This window comes from Heterocephalus glaber, unplaced genomic scaffold (assembly GCF_053883595.1).
Source record: "Heterocephalus glaber isolate CG9 unplaced genomic scaffold, H.glaber_assembly_v1.0 deba00001497, whole genome shotgun sequence".
Lineage (NCBI taxonomy): Eukaryota > Metazoa > Chordata > Mammalia > Rodentia > Bathyergidae > Heterocephalus > Heterocephalus glaber.
In genome coordinates this window covers 5483320-5504845 of record NW_028258320.1, presented here as the reverse complement: position 1 = coordinate 5504845, position 21526 = coordinate 5483320, and the positions used below count along the sequence as shown (strand labels likewise).

At 51.9% G+C, this 21526-nt stretch overlaps 2 protein-coding genes across 5 annotated transcripts in view; one reads left to right on the top strand and one right to left on the bottom strand.

The window, feature by feature from the left end:
• Positions 1-1348, top strand: part of Mea1 (male-enhanced antigen 1) — a 3556-nt gene extending 2208 nt beyond the window's left edge. For all 3 annotated transcript variants that reach the window (XM_021259793.2, XM_021259794.2, XM_013072825.3), the window contains exons 2-4: positions 199-476; positions 558-660; positions 951-1348. In XM_021259793.2, coding sequence (XP_021115452.1) covers positions 199-476; positions 558-660; positions 951-1102 — 533 coding nt within the window. In that variant the 3' untranslated portion in view covers positions 1103-1348. The remainder of the gene's footprint in view (positions 1-198; positions 477-557; positions 661-950) is intronic.
• Positions 1232-21526, bottom strand: Ppp2r5d (protein phosphatase 2 regulatory subunit B'delta). Of its 2 annotated transcripts, none has more exons than XM_004846537.3 (16): positions 21370-21526; positions 16336-16413; positions 6278-6500; positions 5921-6120; positions 5733-5843; positions 5548-5640; positions 5121-5251; positions 4941-5000; positions 4734-4842; positions 4506-4559; positions 3905-4075; positions 3673-3800; positions 3000-3101; positions 2832-2904; positions 2575-2691; positions 1232-2417 (listed from the first exon to the last, which is right to left on the bottom strand). In XM_004846537.3, exons 1-16 carry the CDS (start codon positions 21394-21396, stop codon positions 2280-2282), a joined length of 1815 nt encoding a protein of 604 aa, XP_004846594.1. In that variant the 5' UTR covers positions 21397-21526; the 3' UTR covers positions 1232-2279. The 2 variants fall into 2 exon arrangements, with proteins under 2 accessions (XP_004846594.1, XP_021115447.1); XM_021259788.2 differs by having other exon boundaries at positions 16336-16416; positions 21370-21510.

The following is a 21526-nucleotide window of genomic DNA, read 5'->3' as shown; positions in this document are numbered from 1 at the left end:
GGGTTGGGCTGTGGATTTAGGACTTGGGGGAACGAGGCGGCTAGGGCTAAGGTCTGTGTAGGAGCCCCCGACTTGAGCGGGGAAGAGAGACTGAGGGAAAGGCGTAAAGATGATGCGTGGACCGTGAGTGGTGCTGGTCTCGTGGACGAAAGGATGAAGGTGGGCTGGTTTCATCCGGTCCCTACCCCGTTCTTACAGCCCCAGCCCGCATGGCAGCAGCAGTTCTAAAGGGAGACACCATGGGCCCCGAGCGTATCTTCCCCAACCAAAGCGAGGACCTGGGGCCACACCAAGGCCCTGCAGAAGGCACCGGGGATTGGAGCAGTGAGGACCCCGAGGAGGAGCAGGAGGACACAGGGGCAGGCCCGGCTGGCTACTCCTACCAGCCGCTGAACCAAGATCCTGAACCTGAGGAGGTGGAGCTGGCACCCGTAGGGGACGGAGATGTGGTTGCTGACATCCAGGATCGGATCCAGGTATGCTGGAGGGGGAATTACTCCTGAGCAGGTGACTCCCCAAAAGGCTGGACCCAAGCTGCCTTCTCTCTGGCTCTGCAGGCCCTGGGGCTTCATTTGCCAGAGCCACCATTAGAGAGTGAGGACGAAGATGAGGAGGGAGCCGCAGCACTGAGCAGCCATAGTTCCATCCCCATGGACCCAGGTAAAAAACATCTGCTTTTATTCAGGAATCATGATAAAGTGCACTGGCCTGAGCCAGGAGCGGGAAGTTTCAGAGAAACACCTTATTCCTAGAAAGGTACTTTGTAAACTAAGGTTTTACAGACCTCAGAATCCAGAATTGCTATTCTGTGACTTGAGGGTGGACCAGACATGCCTACGGATTATCAAAATGGACTTGGTGACCACCAGTCCAGGACTTTGTGTTCAAGGAATGACAAGGTCTGGTCCCATTGTTGCCACTGCCTAATCAGCCTGTGGCTATGATTTCAGAACACGTGGAGCTGGTGAAAAGGACAATGGCTGGAGTAAGCCTACCTGCACCAGGGGTTCCTGCCTGGGCTCAGGAGATATCGGATGCCCAGTGGGAAGATGTGGTACAGAAAACCCTCCAAGCCCGGCAGGCACCTCCAGCCTGGAAGTGACCACACTGAGAGCTGCCTTATCTCCCTACATTCCAGACCAGAACCAGCACAGGACTGAACACCTCTCTGGTTGTAATGTCCATCTTCCTCCTTCCCACTCTCTTCCCTTCACATCAAGGCAAATCAGACTTCTGCTCAGAGACCCACTTTATTCAATTCTATACATATGGGGACATCGGCCCAAGCCCAACGCACCTTAGCATGTATCACTCTGGAGAATAAAGCACCCTATGTACAGAGCCAAAAGCCGCACTGCCTGTACCCTTGGGACCTGGGTCCAGCCCTCCCCAGCCCCTTACCCCTTTTAAAGTGTCTAAAGGGGACACATGAGGGGCTGCCTAGCATCCTCATAAACAAGGAAATAAATAGGTATCAGGGGAGCAATGCTTGGGGCACTGCTCCCTGCTTCCTTCTTTCTAGCTTTGGGAACTAACAGCACAGGAAAGCAGTCAGCCGCAGGGTGGTCCCTTCCATGTTTGTGATCCCCAGGGCTGCTGCTTGCCTTAGAAGGGCAGCGCGGAGGGAGTCTGCTCATCCCCTGCCCCCTACCCCAGCCATGGTCCAGCTGGCCCTGTATTCATCTCTTGTCCATGGCCTATATACTTTTATCCTTTTGACCCCTGCTGTCTGTCAGGCAGGGGTGGGGTGGGGGAGATAATTCAGCCCCATTAGCCTGCACGCTGTGGGGGCTGGGAGCCTATTTGTGCTGCTGGGGGTCAGTACCCTCCAGCTTCTCACTCCAGGGGCCAATGGAGCTTGCCTAACTTTGGTGAGAATAATGTCCTGCTGCTCCCTGCACGCCTCTGCAGGGGACAGAGAGGCGGAGAGCTACGCAGAGAGTTCAGAGGAGGATGGGGGAAGAGGAGGGTATGTATTCCTGTTTCTCAGAGCAGCCTCAGGGGAGCTGTGGGGTCAGGAGCAGGAGGGGCACAGGCATCCCCACGTTGTCCAAGCACTGAGACTGGTGCTCACCCTGTCTGTAGTAGCCACATGGAGGCATGAACACGTTTTGGGAAGCGGGCCCACTCTGGGTATCCCTGCTTCAAGTGCCGGCATCCCCCAGGGTAACTAGAGGTGCTGCCTTGCCCCGAGTCAGCTGGAGGGAGCACAGGGTGGAGGGCCGGGCCGGCGTCCAGGGTTGTTGAGTGGGCTGTGGCCCTGTGGGAGGTAAAGGGGGTCAGAGAGCCTCCTGGCTGGCAGTCAGGAACTCTTCTGCCCGCTTGTGCGCCTCCAGTGCCTTTATGGTGTACACATCCTGGGGCAGCTCTGACTTCCTCCGGAGCAGCACTTTCTCCTTCTTGATGTCCTTTAGCATCTGTGTGTGGAGAACGGGAAGATAAAGATTAGTAGCTAATTTCCAAGGAGATCCCTGTTTTCTTCTGTGTGTTGGTTCTGCTGCTCTTAATCTCCTTTTCCTTCCAGATCTACTATTTCTGCTCCTCCCTCCAACCCTCACCCCAGGGCCCTCCCACCTGCACAGCCTCTGTCTCCACTGTCCTCTTCAGAAGCTGGATGTCTTCTGCCGTGGGGGTCTCTGTCTCCATGGAGTACACAGGAGGCAGTGGTGGAGGCGCTCGGAACATGGGATACTGAGGGACAGAAGGTGTGAGCAGGCAGTGAGACCCACTTCCAAGGGGTGTGGCCTGGCTGCCTCAAACCCTTCCTCTAAAAAGTCCTCCCCCAGCTCTAGATGCACTCAGAGTTCAGGGCAGTGGCAGAAAAATCTTACCTGGGGATTAAGCCGAGCCAGCTCCTCGATCTTTTGCCACATCTCTTCTCTTTCCTTCATTCGGAACCGGCCCCTGTGGAAGCACAAGTAGGATTGGGGCCAGGCTTGGGAGAAGGAAAAGGAACCAGAGGTAGAAGGTGAAAGCCTCCCAGGGAGAAAGATACTCACTTCTGTTTCTCTGCCTTGTACTGCTGTGTGCAATCATCGAACAGCTTCTGATTCATTTCCATGAACAGCTTCAGAGCATTGTAGATGAGTCCGTGGATTGTCCTACCACCCAGAAGAAAGGTGATGTACAGGTTGGAGCTTCCCCTTAGCACCAGGACCCTAGTCTATTTGTTTCTCAGAGGTGTTTCTGCTAAGAGCTTTCTCGTTTACTGCTCCCGCTTCACAGAGCTTCATACAGTGTGCCTTGCAACTGGCATTTCATGGTCTCTGCTAACACTGGTCTTTCTTTGCACACCCCATACTCCAAAGCCTACATTCTTCCCACTGCTCCCCGCCTCTAACCAATACTGACAACCTCCTGTCAGTAGACTACATCTACACCACAGTGTGCTTGCTCTCAGCAGGAAAGCCTTACTACAGCATTGGGATTCTTCACCCATGCTCTCTAAGCAGAGCACATCAGCTTCCCCTGGCATAGAATTGTCACCAGAGCTGTGAGATGACCAAGCAGCAATGGGATACAGCCACCGTTCTGCAGTTTGATGTCACAGGCCCCTCACGTGTCCCTCTCCACACTCAGTCCCTCCGGTGAGGTCCCTGGTCTTCAGTTCTTCCCACATCCTCAAAGCTCCCAAAACCAGACCCCAGTGCCCAGCCCCATCCAGGGCCATACTTGTTCCAGTGGCTCTTGGAGTTCCTGTAGAGTGCAGGGAACATGATGGGGAGGACGCGGGCAGCATTGTCACTTATCAGGCTCATGATGTACTCGTTGTTCCAGTAATAGAGAGCACGCTCTGCCACCTGGTGGGGAGAGGTGGGACTCTGGGGCTCTGTGTGCTTCGTTCAGGACCTGCTGCTGAGTTTCTGGGAGATAGGAGCGTGGCTCGGCTGGGTCTGTGTCTCACCTGGAAATGTGGGCTGGAGACACACTTGGCAAGCTGGCGGAAGAGCGGCTCCATCACCTTGCTGAACTCTGAGGGCTCAATGACGTCCAGGATCTCCTCCAGCTCATTCAGAAACATCACCTCCTTGGGACTATGGGTCTTAGGCCAAAACTTGAGAAGTCCTACAATCACCTGTGAAAAGGGAATGTAAGGAAAAGCTCTGATCACTTCCTGGTTCTTTGGGAGCCTTCCTGCCACCCTGCCCCACCCCACTTTGCTGGGCAGTTTGGGTGTCCTCTGCTAAGCTCCTGTGCTCTGGCATGGATGTGCTTCCTGGGTATATATAGGGTTTACTTCTCCATGAGAGAGGAAACCATGTCACCTATATCATGCTATCCCCCCAACATCCCTTTGTAGTGCTGCTCAAAAGGGTATATATACCACACGGCTGTAAACCAGCACTCAGGAGGCTGAGGGAGGAGGATCATCTCTTGTAACCTGGGCTACACAGGGGAGTTCAAAGCCAGCCTGGACTACACAGCGAGACTCTGGCTTGAACAAAAAAAGGTACAGACTGACAAGAGCTATGGAGATGGCTCCTCGGGCCCCACAGGGGAATTACCGGCTCAGTCAGACTGCTCTCCTTCTCCAAGAATTGGACCACACAGTATGCCAACTGCAGAAGGTGGAGACAGGAAGGGGGTGGGGATCTCAGATCAGTGGCAGAGACAGGAGCCCGGAATGGATGGCGGGGGGTATGGAGAGATTTCTCCACTCGTTCACTGTCAGCCCTGTCTGCCCCCCGCCCCCAGTCTGCCAGTTGGGAGTGCTCAGGAGGAAGGCAGCTCACCTGAGGGTGGTACACACTCAGTGACTTGACCTTGTGAAGGGGAAGCAGGACACGGATGAGGAACATCTTGTGCTCCTCCTTGAGGGGCAGCGCAAAGCCATTGATGATACTAGGAATTAAGGGAGGGTTTTAGGACCAGAAGGTCAGGCCCAGGCTCAATACAGTCTCCTGATCCTTCTCAGGCATCTTGGCCCCACCCCACCTCACCTGCCCAGGATCTCCAGGAGCTCAGCGATCCCGTTGTGGTGCTCCGTCTCATAGATGAACCTGTACAGAAGAGGGTTCCTCTGACACCTTGCTGATGTGCCTCTCACCTTCTAAGTCGCCCTATCTCACCCACCCCAGCAAGGGCTGGGTCTGCTCCTTGGCCTGGGCTGCTGGCCTCACCTGTAGAAGATGTGATTGATCTGCCTGCGGATGTAAGCCCGGAGCCCCAAGAATTTGCCATAGATGCGGTGCAGAATCGTTTTGAGAAAGTCCCGCTCTCGAGGGTCTTCACTGTCAAACAGGTCCAGGAGCTGGGACAGGAAAAGGAAGGGCTGAGTGAGGCAGCAGCCCACGGAGGCTGGGCTGGGGTGACACCACATCCAGGGGGGCGGGCAGAGGATTCTATTCTGCTGCACTCCCCCAAAGTGGTGTCTGGGCAGGCGTGTTTGTGTTTACCTCCGATTATGCTGGAAGCTTCTTGAGGGCCCAGGGCTTTACTGCCCACCTATGGTGCCCTCGTACCAGATGTGGTGTATTAAGCAGAAGGGAAAGAGCAGCCTGGACACAGGTGAGGGGGTCATGGAAAAGGGGGACCTCAGGGACTCACAGCAAGGACGAACTTCTGGTCGATGTACTTCTTGGCGACATTTGGCTGGAAATCAGGAGACTCGAGGAAACGTAAGAAAAACTCGTACACGAGCTGTGGAGGAAAGGGAGCATGCACTGAGGTGTTCTGCAAGGACCCCAGGGTCCCCTTGTGGTGGCCTGAGTGCCCGGTCCCTGCCCTCACACCTGGAGGTGCGGCCAGGCGGCTTCTAGTGTGGGCTCGTCCTCCTCTGGGTCGAACTCAGCCCCCGTGGGATTCGACGAAGGTGGCAGCGTTCGGAAGAGGTTCACTGAAAACTGAGGTGTGGCCGGGTCACACCACAGCCAGGGCTCCTCCAGGGCCCTACCCTGCCCTGTCCCCTCCCAGTGCCCACCATAGTGACGGCCTCCGGGTAGATGGCCTCCGTGACGACATCACGACTGTGGGTGATATACTCCACCATCTCGTTCAGTCCCGCCCGCTTCACCTCCTTGAATTTGAGGTCACTGAGTGGGTCCGACACAAAGTCGAAGAGAACGCAGCACTGGCGCAGCTTCTGGATAAACAGCTCCTCCCGCTCCTGGGTGGGTGAATCTGTGGGGCCCCCACCATCAGCACCTCCTCCTCCACCCTTTATGCCATAGGCCCTTCACTCTCCCACCCTGCTGCCACCCTGCTCCCGGCACCCCTGCTCTGACACCGCCTCACACCCCACACCTGGTCCAGCAGCCACTGGGCTGACTTCAAGTACCTTTCAGGGCAGGGAGTTTCTGTAGCTCCCTATTCTTGCTGAGGTTGAAGCGGGAGGAGCTCTGCCGTCGCTCCTTCTTGACGATCTGGGGTCCCCCTGAGTACTTGATTTTGCTGAGCTGTGTGGGGGGTGGTGTGCTGTTGCTGGGACGCTTGTTGGATGGCGGTGGCTGAGACTGAGGCTGAGGCTGGGGCTGGGGCTGGGGCGGTGGCTGCACCTGGGCCTGGTCAAACAAGTAATCTGTTGGGGTCTGCACCCCAGAAGAGGCCTGGGCTACTCCACCCCCAGTGTATGCCTGTACAGTCCTAGGCAGCCCGTGGCTGTCCCCTGCTCTAGAAGAGGTAGGCCAGGGACACAGACAGTGGTGGCTTGAGGCCCTGGAAAGGAGAAGACAAGAAATCCTGTCTCTTGAAGGGACACCCACTGGCTGTGCATCAAGGCCCTTCAAAGTGTTCATTCCTGCTGGGTACAGTGCACATGCCTGGGGTCCCAACTACCCGGAAGGCTGAGGCAGGAGGATGACTTGAGCGCAGGAGTTTGAGCCAGGCTGGGCAACATATGAGACCCTGTCTTAAAAAAAGAAAAAGTTCATTCCAATTTGTGAACAGGCAAAATAACTGATGGATCGATAGTGACGGACTCAGAAGAGTGGTTATCTTCCCAGAGTGGGAGCGGTGGCTGAGCAGAGAGCTGAGGAATGATCTGGGTAATGGAACCACAAGACCTCCTGACTGGAGCTAGGAGGTGTCCACAGTGTGCACAGTGGTACACACACCTTGAGCAGCGTATCTAAAATCACTGGATGTGATGTCCTTCAATTCAAAGATAAAAGGAGGGCTGGGGATTTAGCTCAGTGGTTCCACCGCCTGCCTCCCAAGTGCAAGGACCGAGTTCGATCCCCAGTACCAAAAAAAAAAAAAAAAAAGTAATAATAAAAGATAAAAGAAAAAAAAAGTAACAATAAAAGATAAAAGAAAAAAAATAATAAAAGATAAAAAGAGGGCCGGGAATTTAGCTCAGTGGTTCCACGTCTTGCTTCGCAAGCATAAGGACCCGAGTTCGATCCCCGGTACCAAAAAAAAAAAAAAAAGTAGAATCTAGAAATAGATTCTGTTTCTTTAAAGATAAAAGAAGCCAGGGATGGTGGTGCACACTTGTAATCCTAGCAGTCATCTCAACACTCGGGAAGCTGAGGCAGGAGGATCCACAGGAGTTTAAGGCCAGCCTGAGCTGTATAAAGAGTTCAAGGTCAGACTGAGACCTTGTCTCAAAAAAACAAAAAATAAATAAAGGTAAAAGGAACAAGGGCATTCCTATGCCTTAGACATTTAGCTTAATAAAAATCCTGTATTTAATAAAAAAAAGCTCAGGCTGGGCGTGTAGCTCAGTGATAGAGCACTTCTCTAGCATGTGAAAGGCCCCGGATTAGATCCCCGTATTCAAAAAAATGAAATAACAATAAATGTTTGTTGTTGTTGTTGTTTTGGTACCGGGGATCAAACTTGGGACCTTGCACTTGTGAGGCAGGCCGCAGAACCACTGAGCTAAATCCCCGGGCCAATAATAAATTTTTTTTTTTTTTTTTGGTACCAGGGATTGAACTCAGGACCTTGCGCTTGCAAGGCAGGCGCCAGAACCACTGAGCTAAATCCCCAGCCCACAATAATAAATGTTTTATCTGCATCCAGTGGGACACACTTGTAATCTCAGACTTGGGAGGCTGAGGCAAGAGGATAGCAAGTTCAAGAGCAGCCTGGGGAACTCAGCCTGACCTTGTCTCAAAATAAAAAACAAAACAGGGCTACGGATGTAGCTCCAGTTGGGCCCCCAGTATCACAAAAACAAAACAAAGAGGGGCCGGGGATTTAGCTCAGTGGTTTCACCGCCTGCTGCGCAAGCACAAGAACCTGAGTTCGATCCCTGGTACCAAAAATTAAAAAAAAAAAAAAAAAAAAAAAACCCCAGAAAAAACAAAGAAGTGCTCTGTCTATACATAGTCTTAATAGCCTCGTTTATAATGAAAAACAAATAATTGGAATTTCATGGAATTATGATTACATTTATGAAAACTATGTAGTAAATGTAATCGCACATGCTTCAGGTGCAAAAATATATTTATTTTATCATAGTAATTCCTCCAAATTGGTGGTATTTTGGGAGGAGGGAAAATGTCTGCACAGAGCTGTAAGAATGCTGAGGCCTTCATTTTCCACAGTAGAAAGTCAGTAGATGATCTTAATTTTCTTAAAAATCAGTAAAGGAATCTTAATTTGGAAAGATAAAAGTTGGTCTGTGAGGAAAGAGCACAGAACTGGAAGTGGCAGCACAAAAGCTATGCAGAAGGCGGCTAGGGATTTAGCTCATGGGCCAGGGATTTAACTCAGTGGCACTGTTCCTGCCTGAGTTCAATTCCTGGTACTGGAAAAAGAAAAAAAGCTATGCAGAAGAGCTCACCCACATTCAAACACCACAGGACAGGGTTCAGCACAGGAAAGGGCAAGACCAAGTCCACTGTGTCAGTAACTGTTTCCTGGAGTAGTAAAATTATAGGGGCCTTTTTCTACATTCCAAGATTTTCTATAAACTGATACTGCTTTTATGGTTTTTAAATTTTATTTAGTTTTTGAGATAGGGTCCTATTATGTTCCTCAAACTGGCCTCAAACTTGGGATCCTCCTATCTCAGTCTCCCCAAGTAGCTGGAATAACAGGTGTGCTGATACTACTTCTATAATGGGAGAGAGACCACTTTTTTTTTCTTTTTTTGAGACAGGCTCTCACTATGTAGTTCAGGCTGGCCTCGAACTCAAAGTAATCCTCCTGCCTCTGCCTCCCAAGTGATGAGATTACAGGTGTGTGCCACCATGCCTGGCAAAATACCACTTTTGTTCTTTTTTCTTTTCTTTTTTTGCTTGTTCTGACACAGGGTCTCACTTATGTAGTTCAGCCTGGCCCTGAATTCATTGTGTAGCCCACTGTGTACTGCCTCGAACTCACAGCAATCCCTCTGCCTCAGCCTCCTGAGTACTGCAATTATAGGTGTCTTCCACTACTCCTGGCTTTTTTTTTCTGGTACCAAGAGATGGAACTCAGGACCTTTCACTTGCAAGGCAGGTGGTGGCACCACTGAGCTACATCCCTGGCCCATGGCTTTTTTTTTTTTTTTTAAAAAGGCCTTAAGGCTGCTGCACAAGCCCAAGGACCTGAGTTTGATCCCCGGTACCAAAAAAAAAGGCCTTAAGGATTGAACCTAGGGCCTTCACACTGAGCTACATTCCCCAGCCCTTTTTTAATTTATTTGGTACCAGGGATCGAACTCGGGTCCTTGCGCTTGTGAGGCAGGTGGCAGAACCACTGAGCTAAATCCCCGGGCCCCTTTTTTTATTTTTTATTTTGAGACAGTATATTGCTAAGCCATAAAGTTACCCAGGCTGGGCTTAAACTTGTGATCCTCCTGTCTCAGTCTACCAAAGTGTGTGCCACTACACCAGCTATTACAGCACAACTCCCAGACACTGTGTCCGCCCCATGAAGCCCATTCTTGGAAGCCTCAACACAGGTTCTGCAGGGATGTCGCCTACAGGTGACTGCCCCACTAATACCTGTTGGGAAGGAGACAGACTGAGCCACAGCACAGGCCTAGCCAAAACCAGGGGCTGCAGAAGCAGGTAGTGAGGTCAGGCATAGCTGGGCACCTACACTACAGGAAGGAAAATCTGACTTCCTGTCTCCACACCCGCCATTACCCTCCTCCCCAGCCCCCTACCAAGTGCTTAGTCTCTACCATGAGAATGAAGGAATCTAAAATCCTCTGGGCTGGGGGAGGAAAGACAAATGGTATCCATCTGCATGGTTGTTTGTTTTGTTTTGTTTGGAGACAGGGTCTCACTGTGTAGCCCAGGCTGGCCTGGAACTCTCAGTGATCCTCCTGCCTTAGCCTCCCAAGTGCTAGGATGACAGGCATGCAGCACCACACCCAGTGTCTGAATATAACACACTGATTTTTTTCTTTTCTGGTACCGGAGCTCGAACTCAGGACCTTGCGCTTTCGAGGCAGGCGGTAGAACCACTGAGCTAAATCCCCGGCCCTACACTCTGAATTTTTTATAAAGACAATTCTGTGAAGTTTGTGACCTATCTCAGGATGAAAGAAAGAGAGGAGCACTGGGTCTGGGCCAGGCAGGCCTGTGGGTCCAGCATGGCTCGTGACCAACTCAGCCACCTCTCTTGGCCTTAAAGGCTGCCCCCAGACATCAGTGTCATTAGGGGAACAGGGGTAAGGGGCAGGGGCAGCCCTCACACCTCTCCTTTTGGGAGCAGCACCCAGCAGTGTGGTTTCAGCTGAATCCTGGGGTCTCCCTTGGGAGACGGGGCGGGGGGAGATGGAAGGTGGGGGCCTTTGCTTGGCCTGCTTTTGGACACCCCCACATCTCAGACTCTATTTCCCAGCCTTAGGGACAACCAGCCCCTTAGTCAAGGAGTTTAGGGCTCAAGAACACACTCAAGCCAGATGGCCTAGGTTTGAGCCCTAACTGTGCAACCTTTAGGAAGTCCTATAGCCTCTCTGTGTCTGTTTCCTCATCTGACACTAAGATGAGAGGCTGTGCCAGCTGAGGACCAAGACTCAGGCAGATGAGATCCCCACACCTCCACACACCTCATGGTGAGGGGCACCTGAGGAAGGACATGTTCTTTCCAGAAGGGGAAACATGCTCTTAATTCTGTCTGCTAACAGGGAGGGTTAAACTAGGTCAGTGGTTTCCCAGCCACTTTTCAAGTAAGGTTCATGGGGACAGAGGGTTGCATGGCTTAAAAATAATGTTGAAAGGCCACCTGCATGTTGCCTGAGGTCCCTTCCACAGTATAACTTACAGATGGCTGGTGTGGCCAGGGCTGTGGAGAGGGCGTGGCCTGCTCCACCCCCATCCACTGGGTCAGCCCAATTGTTCTTTATTGTTGTTTTGGCCATGGGGACTGAACCCAGAGTTTTCAGGCTAAGCTATATCCTCACCCTTTTTTTCAGGGTCTTGCTAATATGCCCAGGCTGGGATCAACTTGTGATCCTCCTGTCTCAGCCTCCCAAAGTGCTGGGAGAACAGGCATGAAACACCACACCCAGCTTCATCCTAGTTTTACAAGGCCCACTAGCTCCCAGGCTGCAGGCACCAAAGAAAGCCCCTGGTTGCCAAGGCCTGGTGCGGCACCGCCTGCACACCCTTCCCTAGTAAGCAGATGTGGGGCCATGTCACCCAGCCATGTGCAACCATTTCTCCTGAAGTTAGCCCAGGCTCTGACTGTGACACGACCTGGGTTGGGGGTGGGAAGCAAGCTGAGTCCCCCAGAACCTTCTGCACCCACCACAGCAGGAGAGAAAGGGAATCAGTCAATCTGCCCTCTACTCCCTTCTCAGTCCAGCCCAGTCTCCCTGAGACTCTCCAGATGCCTGAAGTACCCTCTCCTTCTACTTCAAAATTCTCAACAGAACCCATGCTCTGAGAAGCCTTCAGGATGTCACTGAGTCTCGCCCTGATTCCCTGCACCAGGCTCCTACCAGCTCTATTCCCACTGAACTTGTCCACTCTGAACCCATCCTGTCCAACCTCAGCCTAACATGAGTGCCACTAATAATAAAGCCAGATATTGTAATAGAAATTAAAAATAGAAATACAACTTAAGCATGATAGGAAGTATTATATGAAAAAGATGAAATATAAAATTAACAGAAAAATGCAAAGATTCAATGTTGTATCTTTCACATAATGAATTAACTGGCCTAAGAAAGGAAGACCATTATAGTTAAGACCCCATGGTGACAGCTGGAGCTCTGTGCTCAATTCCTCTCTTCCAGAATTTGTTCACTGAGAATCATGTGAAGCATAAAGACTAGAAGGTGACTAGGACATGGCCTTTGCCTTCAAACCGCTCACAGCTCAGAGCGGGGGAGGACACCAAACAGCTAATGATACAAGGGAACACAAGAACAGAGCCACAAAGCCTATAGGAACACAGGGCTGGGATACCAGCGCTGCCTGGAAGGATTGGAAAAGATGTCCCTAAAGAGGTGACTTTTGATTTCACTTTTAAAGGCTACATCTGAGTTTAACAGACCCAAAAAACAAGGGAAATAAAGCAGTCCAGGTAATACACCAGCACATATGAGGACCGGAGTCATAGGGGGTTTGTCCTATCAGAAGATGGGACATTCAGTGGGAAGGGAAGCTAGAAGGGTAGGTGCTAGAAGAATAACTTCCCAGCTGAGAAAGGCAATGTGTTTTTTTGTTGTCTTTTTGTTTTTGAGATAGGATCTTGTGTCAAATTCTCGAGCCTCCTGCCTTAGTGCTGGGAATACAGGCATGATTACCATGCCTGGCTGGAGTTTGGCTTTGAACTTGTTTGCTTTTTGCTTTTTTTTTTTGAGACAGGATCTTGCTATGTATTTCAGGCTGGGCTTGAATTTGTGATGCTCTTCCTGCCTCAGCCTCAAAAGTGCTGGAATTATAGGTATGTGCCACTAGGCCCAGCTGGATTGTAACTTGTAAGGAATGACATGCTAAGACTCTTTGTTATTTGGGGGTTTTTGTTTTGTTTTGTTTCTGAGACAGAGTCTCACTATGTAGTTCAGGCTGGCCTTGAACTCACTATGTACCCCAGGCTGGCCTCCAACTCCTGTGATCCTCCTGCCTCAGCCTCCCAAGTGCTGGGATCACTGGTGTGGATCACCACGCCTGGCCCTAAGATTGGTTTTTATGTGAACAACAACAACAACAACAGACCTAAAAGAAAAGAGGACTGAAAAGACCTAAGTGGTTTTTAGGGTAGCAACGGTACCCTCAGGGGGGACAGGCTCAAATACTAGGACTGAGATCATTCCTTCCTCCCTTTGTCTCTATTCTCAGAACTCTGGACAGCACAATCCACAAGATCTCATAGTACTGACTTTTTTCTCCAAAGACAGACTAGGAAGACAGGTGTGGTGGCACAAGCCTATAATCCCAGCACTCAGGAGGCTGGGGTAGGAGGAGTGCTGCGAGATCGAGGCCAGCCAGGGCTACACAGTGAATTTAAGTCCAGCCTGAACTGCATAGAGACCCTGTCTCACCACCATCCCAAATAGTTAGACCAGGAAGAGGCAGGTCACAGTCTTACCTGCTCTCCCAAGTCCCCTTTCCTTTCTAGATTCTCTTCTGGAATCTTAGAGCCAGTCTATCACTCATCCCAGCCACAGGCCTAGGTTGAACTCCAGCCCTGCCATTTACTGTCAAGCAACAGCTATTTAACATCTCTAAGCTTCGATTCATCTGTGAAGTGGGGACGGACAGCAGCCCCTGGGGAGTGCGTGACATTCAATGAGACACCGCACACACACTACTTAGTACCATGCCTAGTTCTGGGGTGCACAGTGTCCCCCAGTGCCTCTCCACCCAAAATCATGACTGTGACCTTATTTGGAAACAGGGTCTTTGTAAATGTAATCAAGTGAAAATGAGGTCACACTGGATTAGTGTCCTTAATGACTAGTGTCCTTTTAAGAGGGAAATTTGGACAGAGACACAGGAGAGAATGCCACAGGGATGCAGCAGAGCAAAGCCTGAAATGAGGCGGCAATGAGCCAAGGACAAAGGACAGAAACACGAAAAAAATTCTTCCCAAGAGCTGCAGAAGGACAGGACCCCACTGCCACTTGACTTCAGAATTCTGGCCTCCAGATCTGTTTTCCCTCCCTCCCTTTTCTCCCTTCCCTCCCTCCTTTCTTTTTTGCAGTAATGAGGATTGAACCAATGCTATATCCCCAGCCCATTTTTTATCATTTATTTTGAGACAAGGGTCCCCCTAAGTAAGTCACAGACTTGGCTGGAACGTGTGATCCTCCTGCCTCAGCCTCCCAGAATGCTGGTATTACAGAACGTGCACCACTAACCTTGACAGTTTTTGTTGTTTTAAGCCATCCAGTTTGTGTTAATTTGTTATGGCAGCCCTAGGAAACTAATATAAAATAACTGCTTAATAAAATAAACATTAGGGTCGGGGATTTAGCTCAGTGGTTTCACTGCCTGCTACATAAGCATAAGGACCCGAGTTCGATCCCTGGTACCAAAAAAATAAAATAAAATAAAATAAACATTAGCTGCTATAATTATTAGAATCAGTTAGAAAGCCTCTGGCAAATGCTTGACACATAGTGAATTTGGCCAGAAGAGCTCAAAATTGTGGACTAGAAAGTGGGCAAGTGCTGGGCATGGTGGTGCATGCCTGTAATCCCAGCATTCAGGAGGCAGAGACAAGAGGATCGCCACAGGTTTGAGGACAGCCTAGGCTACACAGTTCAAGGCTAGTCTGAACTACATGGTGAGACCCTGTTTCAAAAAGACAAAAACAAAAACAAAGAAAACAAAAGAGAAAAAGGAAGTGGGGAAGGGAAGGACTCCACTGATAGCATTGGAGACCACGGGCCTCTCATGCCTGGTGCCGTTCTAGAAAGAACACAGAGCAGAATCCCTGCAGGTGCCTCCTGTGGATGAGCCCTGAGCAGTTTTTCAGAGAGCCTAAGGGAGCTTGAAACATGATCCCTCCCTGGGCAGATGTGTCCAAAAGGCAGAGGAGAAATGACACCACAAGTCTTGGGACACAGACAGACTACTGTGTAAGTAATGAGCAAGGAGAAATTTCTCCTCTGTGCTCAACTTCCATGATTGTAAAACAGGCAGAACTTATCCTGCTTCCTCTGTTGAGCTAAGTGAGGCCTCAAACAATGGTCCCAGGTGTGAAAGGGGCTTGGATCTCTTTCAAGGTGACAGGGACCAGAAGTGGAAAGGAAAACCTCATTCCACAGTCAACCTCAAACACTGTTTATCAGCCTCTCCTCTGAAAGCCCGGGCTCTGCTGTCCCCACCCCTCCAAGCAGTACAGAACAGGGGCAGGAAGCAGAAGGCACTGACCAGCAGCTTCGCACAACAGGGCTGCCACTCACACATCCTGAAGCATCTGCACCAAGCACACCCCACGTTCAGACACTTTCGCAAGTCCCTGCGCACTCTCCCGCTCTCTGGCCTACAGTTTATTGCTTTACAGACCCAGACTGCTGAGCTGCACTGACCTCTGCTCCTGACTGTCCTTCAGTCATTTGGCCTTGCACGTAAGACCAAGGGCGTGGGCCCAGCTCTGGCCAACTCAGGGACAACTCAGGGACACCAGCCTGTCCTGGGCCCCCGCCCGACCCAGAGCTGAGCCAGAGTCACTCATCGCCCCATGGAGATCTTGTAGACTTTTCCCCTTCTCCCCAGGACCCCACACCTCCCAGCTTCTTGCCCTAAAAAAAAGGAATTCTCAGCCAGGCATGGTGGTGCGCACCGGTGATCCCAGCACTTGGGAAGCAGAGCCAGGAGGATCACTGTGAGTTTGAGGCAAGCCTGGGTTATATGGTAACTTCAAGGCCAGCTTAGACACCCTGTCTCAACAAAAATAAATACATAAATAAGAAAGAGAAAGGAATTCTTGCCCTAAGAAAAAGTGTTGTTTTGTTTTGTGGTGCTAGGGACCAACCCAGGACTTGCACATGGGAGCACATGGTCTACCACTGAGTTACTCCCACCAGCCTCTGAAAAGAATTCTCAACATCCAAAAGCTGGCAGAATCCAGATATGGTGAAACACCCCTATAATCCTATCACTCTGGGTGGCTGGGGCGGGAGTTGTGAGGCATGTGTTGGAGCCCAGCCCAGGGAATTTAGTGATTTAGAGACAACCTGTCTCAATAAAAGGGGGGAGTACCATAGGATGTAGCTCAGTGCAAAGGCCTTGGGTTCAATCCCCAGTACTGAAAAAGAAAAGTCGGTGGGTAGAAGAATGAATTTCCCAGGAACTGGAGCCTGTTTGGTTTACACCAACCAAAAGGACAACCTGCCTCAGGGGAGTGTGGACAGGCTGTCCAGCCCCTTTCAGGTGGTGGCGGCCTCCTTCTCTGCTGCCCAGGTGACTCTGCCCCTGAGGCTCCTTGCTCCACCAGCCATCAAGGAGCTGGGGCTGGCATATGCACCCCCTAGGGCTGCGCCCCAATAGTTACCTCCTCGGCGTTCTCCCCTCCACCATCCTTGCCCGAGCTGCTGGGCTTGGCTGCGCCTTTGGCAAGCTTGGGGGGCTCCTGCTGGGAGAGAATGGAGTTAGGGTTAGTGGACCTAGGGTTGGCTGGACCTCTTTGGTCTTGGCTGCAACAATGCTCTGTCCCACCTCAGTTCATCAGGTAGAACCCACTTTGTGCCCAGCCCTGAGGGAGATTTAGTGCCTCCAGTTTAGAGTCTGCTTAGGAAGTCACTCCTAGCACACAGTAATTAAGCACAATGCTCTTCCCTCTGTCATTTCCCCAGGCTGTGGCTGGGCCTGGCCTGGCCTGAAAGTACCCTCTGGCAGGTGGAACCAGGGTGCCCAAGGCTTCAGGGAAAAGCACCCGGCACAAGCTGGTCAGACTGGCTTCCGCAAACGGTCACAGGGGGCCAGAGGCTTCCATGCTAGAGGGGTGGGAGTTACCACTCCCCTTAGGGCCATCCACAAAGACCAAGAGACCCGGCCTTTTTTGGATGTCACAACACCCAAACAAGGGCTGGGAATTTAGCTCAGTGGCACAGCGGCTGCGCAAGGTCCTGAGTTGATCCCCAGTACCAGAAAAAACAAAACAAAACAAAACAAATACAAATAACACCCAAATAGGAGGGTGCTGTTGGCCAAGTCAGGCAGGATTGCACACTCCTATAATCCCAGCACTCTAGGAGGCTGAGGTAGGAGGACTGCAAGCTCAAATCCAGCAACTTAGTGACTTAGCAAAACCATGTCTCAAGATTTTTTTTTTTAAGGGCTGGGGATGTAGCACAGTGCTAAGGCCCCGGGTTTAATCCCCAGTACTTCATTTTTAAAAAGGGCCTAGAGATGCCAAAAGTACAGGAAGTGTAACATCCAAAATGCCATGAGCACCTATGTTGACAAGCACTGCACAGGGATGGGGTAAAGCCCTGAATCGCTACAAAGAATGAGCAATAGTCTAAAGTTTCCCCTGGGAACCTGGTAGCTGGCTCAGAGCCCTGGCCTGGTAGCATCTCTTGCTATGGTTCAAGCCAAAAAAAAAAAGCAACTGCACAGGGAAAAGTGAAAAAGACTTGGAGTTTTAAGTCTGACTCAACACCAATCACCCATGTTCCATGGGCCACCACAGCCCAAGTGACCTTTCACCCGGTAACAGACCTGTGTAGAATAAGGCCGGCTTGGAGGATCCACATCAGTCATGGGCCTCAAACTTGGGAGGGGCAATAAGAAATCCTAGTTTTTCTTAGGGGGAAATGCAAGGCACTGGGAGTTCATTCAAAAGCAGGGCCTGGCGCAACAGCTGCAGGAACTGGAAGAGTTTACAATAGAAGGGAGGAGTCCTGGCAGGTGAAGAGCAAGATGGAGCTCAACCAGCCAACGCAGGGCTGCCATGTGGATTAAAGATGCAGCTTGTCCTCTTGGACCCAAAGGCACAGTGCCATGTGATGAAGGTGGAGGAGGACAGGCCGGGACCCCAACCCAGGCTGAATTTTCTCCCAGTGCAGTTGCATGGAAACTCCCCAGTCCTGAGAGCATTCAAGCAGAGGTTGGGTGACCTCCTCTAAGGCCTGCTGCAAAAGGGATTCAAGCCTCAAATGAAAACTGGATTGGAGGAGCTTGGAAATCACTCCCAGCTCTGAGAGTCTGCAATTCATCGGCAGCCAAGCCCCTTCAGCAAGAAGTGTTAAATCAAGTGATTGTGACTATGGGGGTAAAAGGATTTCAGGGAGAAGAGAGCTCTGTGTGGGCTGGAGCAGGGGAGCCTTCTGGGGGTGGGGAGGAAAAGCCACTGCTGGGTGTGGAGCAGCCTAATCCATTCATTGGCACAAGGGGAAGGAGCTCCTTCTTCGTGCAGAGCCCTCCTGTCCCCTCTGCCCAGGCTGGCCACACTGACCCTGTTGTCACTCTCAGTATGGGATTGGCAGAGAAAGGATGGGGTGTGTGTGGAGAGGTCAAAACTCCGAGGTGACCATGTGCCACACCCCAGACACAGAACCTGGGACAAAGCTGACCCTTCGTCTGAAAGTCTGATTACAATTTTTGATGCTAAGCTGCTTATTCTTTCTTGTACCCCTCTGCCCACCCTGTGGCACTCAGCACAATGCCGAGACCTCTCTCAGAGGATGGGCCTCAGAGAGACCCAGCTGCCACGGGGTGTGGGTGTGCATGGAGAGCAGGGCCCCAGCCTTGCTCCTGGCTCCTGCAGAACAGGTGATGTGCATACACTGTGCCCAGCCCAGCTGTCAAGTGCTGAGTGACACTGAGGGTGAAGAGCAATTTGGAGCCAGCCTGTGTTTGGGCTCAACTCTGACTAGCAATGCTCATGTTGTGGGCAGCTGACATCTCTGAGACTCAGTTTCCTCATCTATTCAACCACGGCAGTCATAGCACCCATTTCCTCGGCACAGCAACTGCCCTACTGAAAACCCTACTGTTGGTCAATGTTGTTACTATTATTTTGAACAAGAAAGTGGAAGGGAGCAGGGGTGCTTCATTCAGAAACAAAAGACAAGTTTCGGATCAGAACAGGATGCAAATGCCACCCCCCAAAACGTTGACTCAGCACCTACTGTGTGCAAGGGAGATCCAAACCAACATGGAACTTAGTGATGATCTCCGGGAGCAAAGACGAGACCTGTCTACAGTTTATTCCAAGCCAGGCTGAACAAAAAGGGCCATGAGTGGCCTACCAAGGGTTCTGTACATCTAGGGGAAGGAGAGCTCAGAAAGGCTTCAGAGAGGAGGCAATGAAGGACAGCAAGGATTGGGATTAGCAGAGATGAAAGAGAAAGGAGACAGGTGATGGATGAGTGGTACAGAGCCTCTTCTCAGGCATCATGCTCTGGTCCCCACCCCATCTAGTCACCCGGCCACCTTGCTCCCCCACAGAACCTCCCAACCATCGAGGAAGGACAAATGCAGGCAAAAATCAAATGCATGCAGTTAAATCTCATAGAGGGTGAGAGTTATACCTGGCTCCACACAGCCCTATCCTCCCAATACCATTTCTCAGCCAAATACACTCATGGTTCCGGCAAGTTTAAGAATTTCCCTTCTTCTCAAGCAACTAGTAGGCAAAGGCTTTCTGCAGATAGGGCAGTATCTGGTCCATCAGACTAAAAACTACACAGGGGTGGGGAACCTCACCACTTCCCCTGAATTCCATGCCCCTTAATTCCTGGTACAGCTGACTTGTGTGACACTTTCTACAGCTAAATTGCCCAAACCACCTGGGCATGCCCAATTGCCAAGGACAAGGCCTGGGTGGCACACACAACCCTGTCCAGCTCACCACCTCTGGGGCATCAGTGTCTACCATACCATCACCAACCCTGTGCTCAGAATCTCAGGTCCTGCCAGGTGTGGTGGTGCACACCTGTAATCCCAGCACTCAGGAGGCTGAGGCAGGAGGATCACCTAGAGTTTGGGGTCAGCCTGGGCTACATAATGAGTTCAAGGCCAACCTGAACTAAATTGCAAAACCCTGCCCCCCCCCCCCCCGCCAAAAAGAACCCAACGAACCCAGGAGAAATAATTTAATTAATAATGTCAGAAACAGCAGCCCAGTAGCTCAGCCAATCAGAGGACAAATGAAAGCCATACACCTTTGGGATCATCGAGAGTGCAACTACACCCCAGGCCACAGCCAGCCCCACCAGGACAGACCAGCCCTGCGAGAGAAGCTGGGGGTGGCGGCAACTGGTATCCTAGCATCCTCTGTGAGTCTGTACATCAAAGAAACCACACCTCGGAGTCAGACCTCAGCAACAGCAGGAAACACAGGGTAGAAAAAGGCAGGGATGAGGAACGAAGGAAGGCAGCCTGAAGGGAGAAGAGGAAGGTGGAAGAAGACAACATCAAGAAATGGCCTGGGGGTGTGCCCGGAGGAGGGCGAGGGGAAAAAAAAAGAAATGGCCTGTGGAACTGCAAGGATGGCTCTGGGGTACAGCGCATGCTTAGCTGCACAAGGCCCTGAGTTCCATCCGTAGCACTGCAAATCTTAATAACAATAGTAATAGCACAGATGTCCAGGAATGTCTGGCCTTCAGGGTCAGAAGGAAAACTAACATGACAGAGAGTGCAAATTTCTGATTCGAAGATAGTGTGGCCTGAGAAAACAGAAATCCTGCCCGCGGTGCAAAAAAGGAAAAATGCAGAGTATCCGGGATTAGGAGTAAGGGGAGGAGCCTACTCAGAGTAGGAAAGGTGTGCGGGCTAGGAAGAGCTTGGGTACTCAGTGCCAGTTAGGAGGGCTTTGGTACAGAAGAGACCTTCAAGTCAGGACACCTGATAATGCAGCTGGGCCTCCAACAGGCTGAGTGACCTTGGACAAGTCCCTGCCCCGGTTGGGGCCTCAGTCTCCTCATCTGTACCGCCAGGGGCTGCCCAGAATGTGCTCAGAGCTACCTTCTAGCCCTGACGTTCCGAGGTTCCATCGACAGAAGCAAGGGCGCAGTCCTGGCTTACAAGTTTGTGTGTGAAGGAAGAACTAGAGGGAGGGGCCTAGGCCAGATCTGGGTGGAGGGGGAAGAAAGCGGCGCAGTTCCAGGTCTGGGGGCTTGGCGTGGATGGAGGGGGCGCCAGGGAAAGTGCGGCGACGCCGTCCTAGGCCGGAGGGGAAGGGGCGGGCAGGGGCTGCACTGGGCGGGCCAGGGGGCAGTGCTGGAGGGAGAGGCAGTCTCTGGAGGACTGTCCTAAACCGGCGGGGGATCGGGGCCGGGGGAGGTGGGGAGAAACGCAGGGGAGGGATCGAGAGTGGGGCAGATGTGGAGGGAGGCGGCCGGGGCAGGAGGAGAGAACGAGGAGGGAGGTGAAGGTGGGAGACCCGTCGGGGCAGGGCGGGGGCTGTCCCGGTTGCGGCACAGGCCGGGTGCTGCCAGCCGCGGGGCGCAGGGCCGCCCTCGGAGTCCCGCGGGGCCGGACCGGAGGGTCAGCCCCGGGCTGTCCCAGGCCTGGCTCGGGCCCCTCCCAGGGCTCCGCACAGGCCCCTAAGCGGGGATGCGGGGGAAAGGACCACGCTCACCTTTTCCTTCTTCAGTTTATAGGGCATCTCGGCCAGTCCAGACCCGGCCCGGCTCCCGCGGCCCCGCTCCGGCTCCGGCTTTGCTCGGCCGCCCTCGGCCCGCTCGGCGTCCCTCCGCCGCCGCCTGCGCGCTGCGCCCCGGGTCGAGCAGCGCCGG

Bases quoted from the DNA above. Each gene is read 5' to 3' on its own strand.
- Ppp2r5d (XM_021259788.2), bottom strand. From the start codon at position 21,396: ATGCCCTATAAACTGAAGAAGGAAAAG. The intron at 6,121-6,277 runs GTACTTGAAGTC...GGGGCCCCACAG, and splicing joins GAAACTCCCTGCCCTGAAAG to ATTCACCCACCCAGGAGCGG. The intron at 5,252-5,547 runs GTGAGTCCCTGA...TTCCTGTCCCAG, and splicing joins ACCAGAAGTTCGTCCTTGCT to CTCCTGGACCTGTTTGACAG.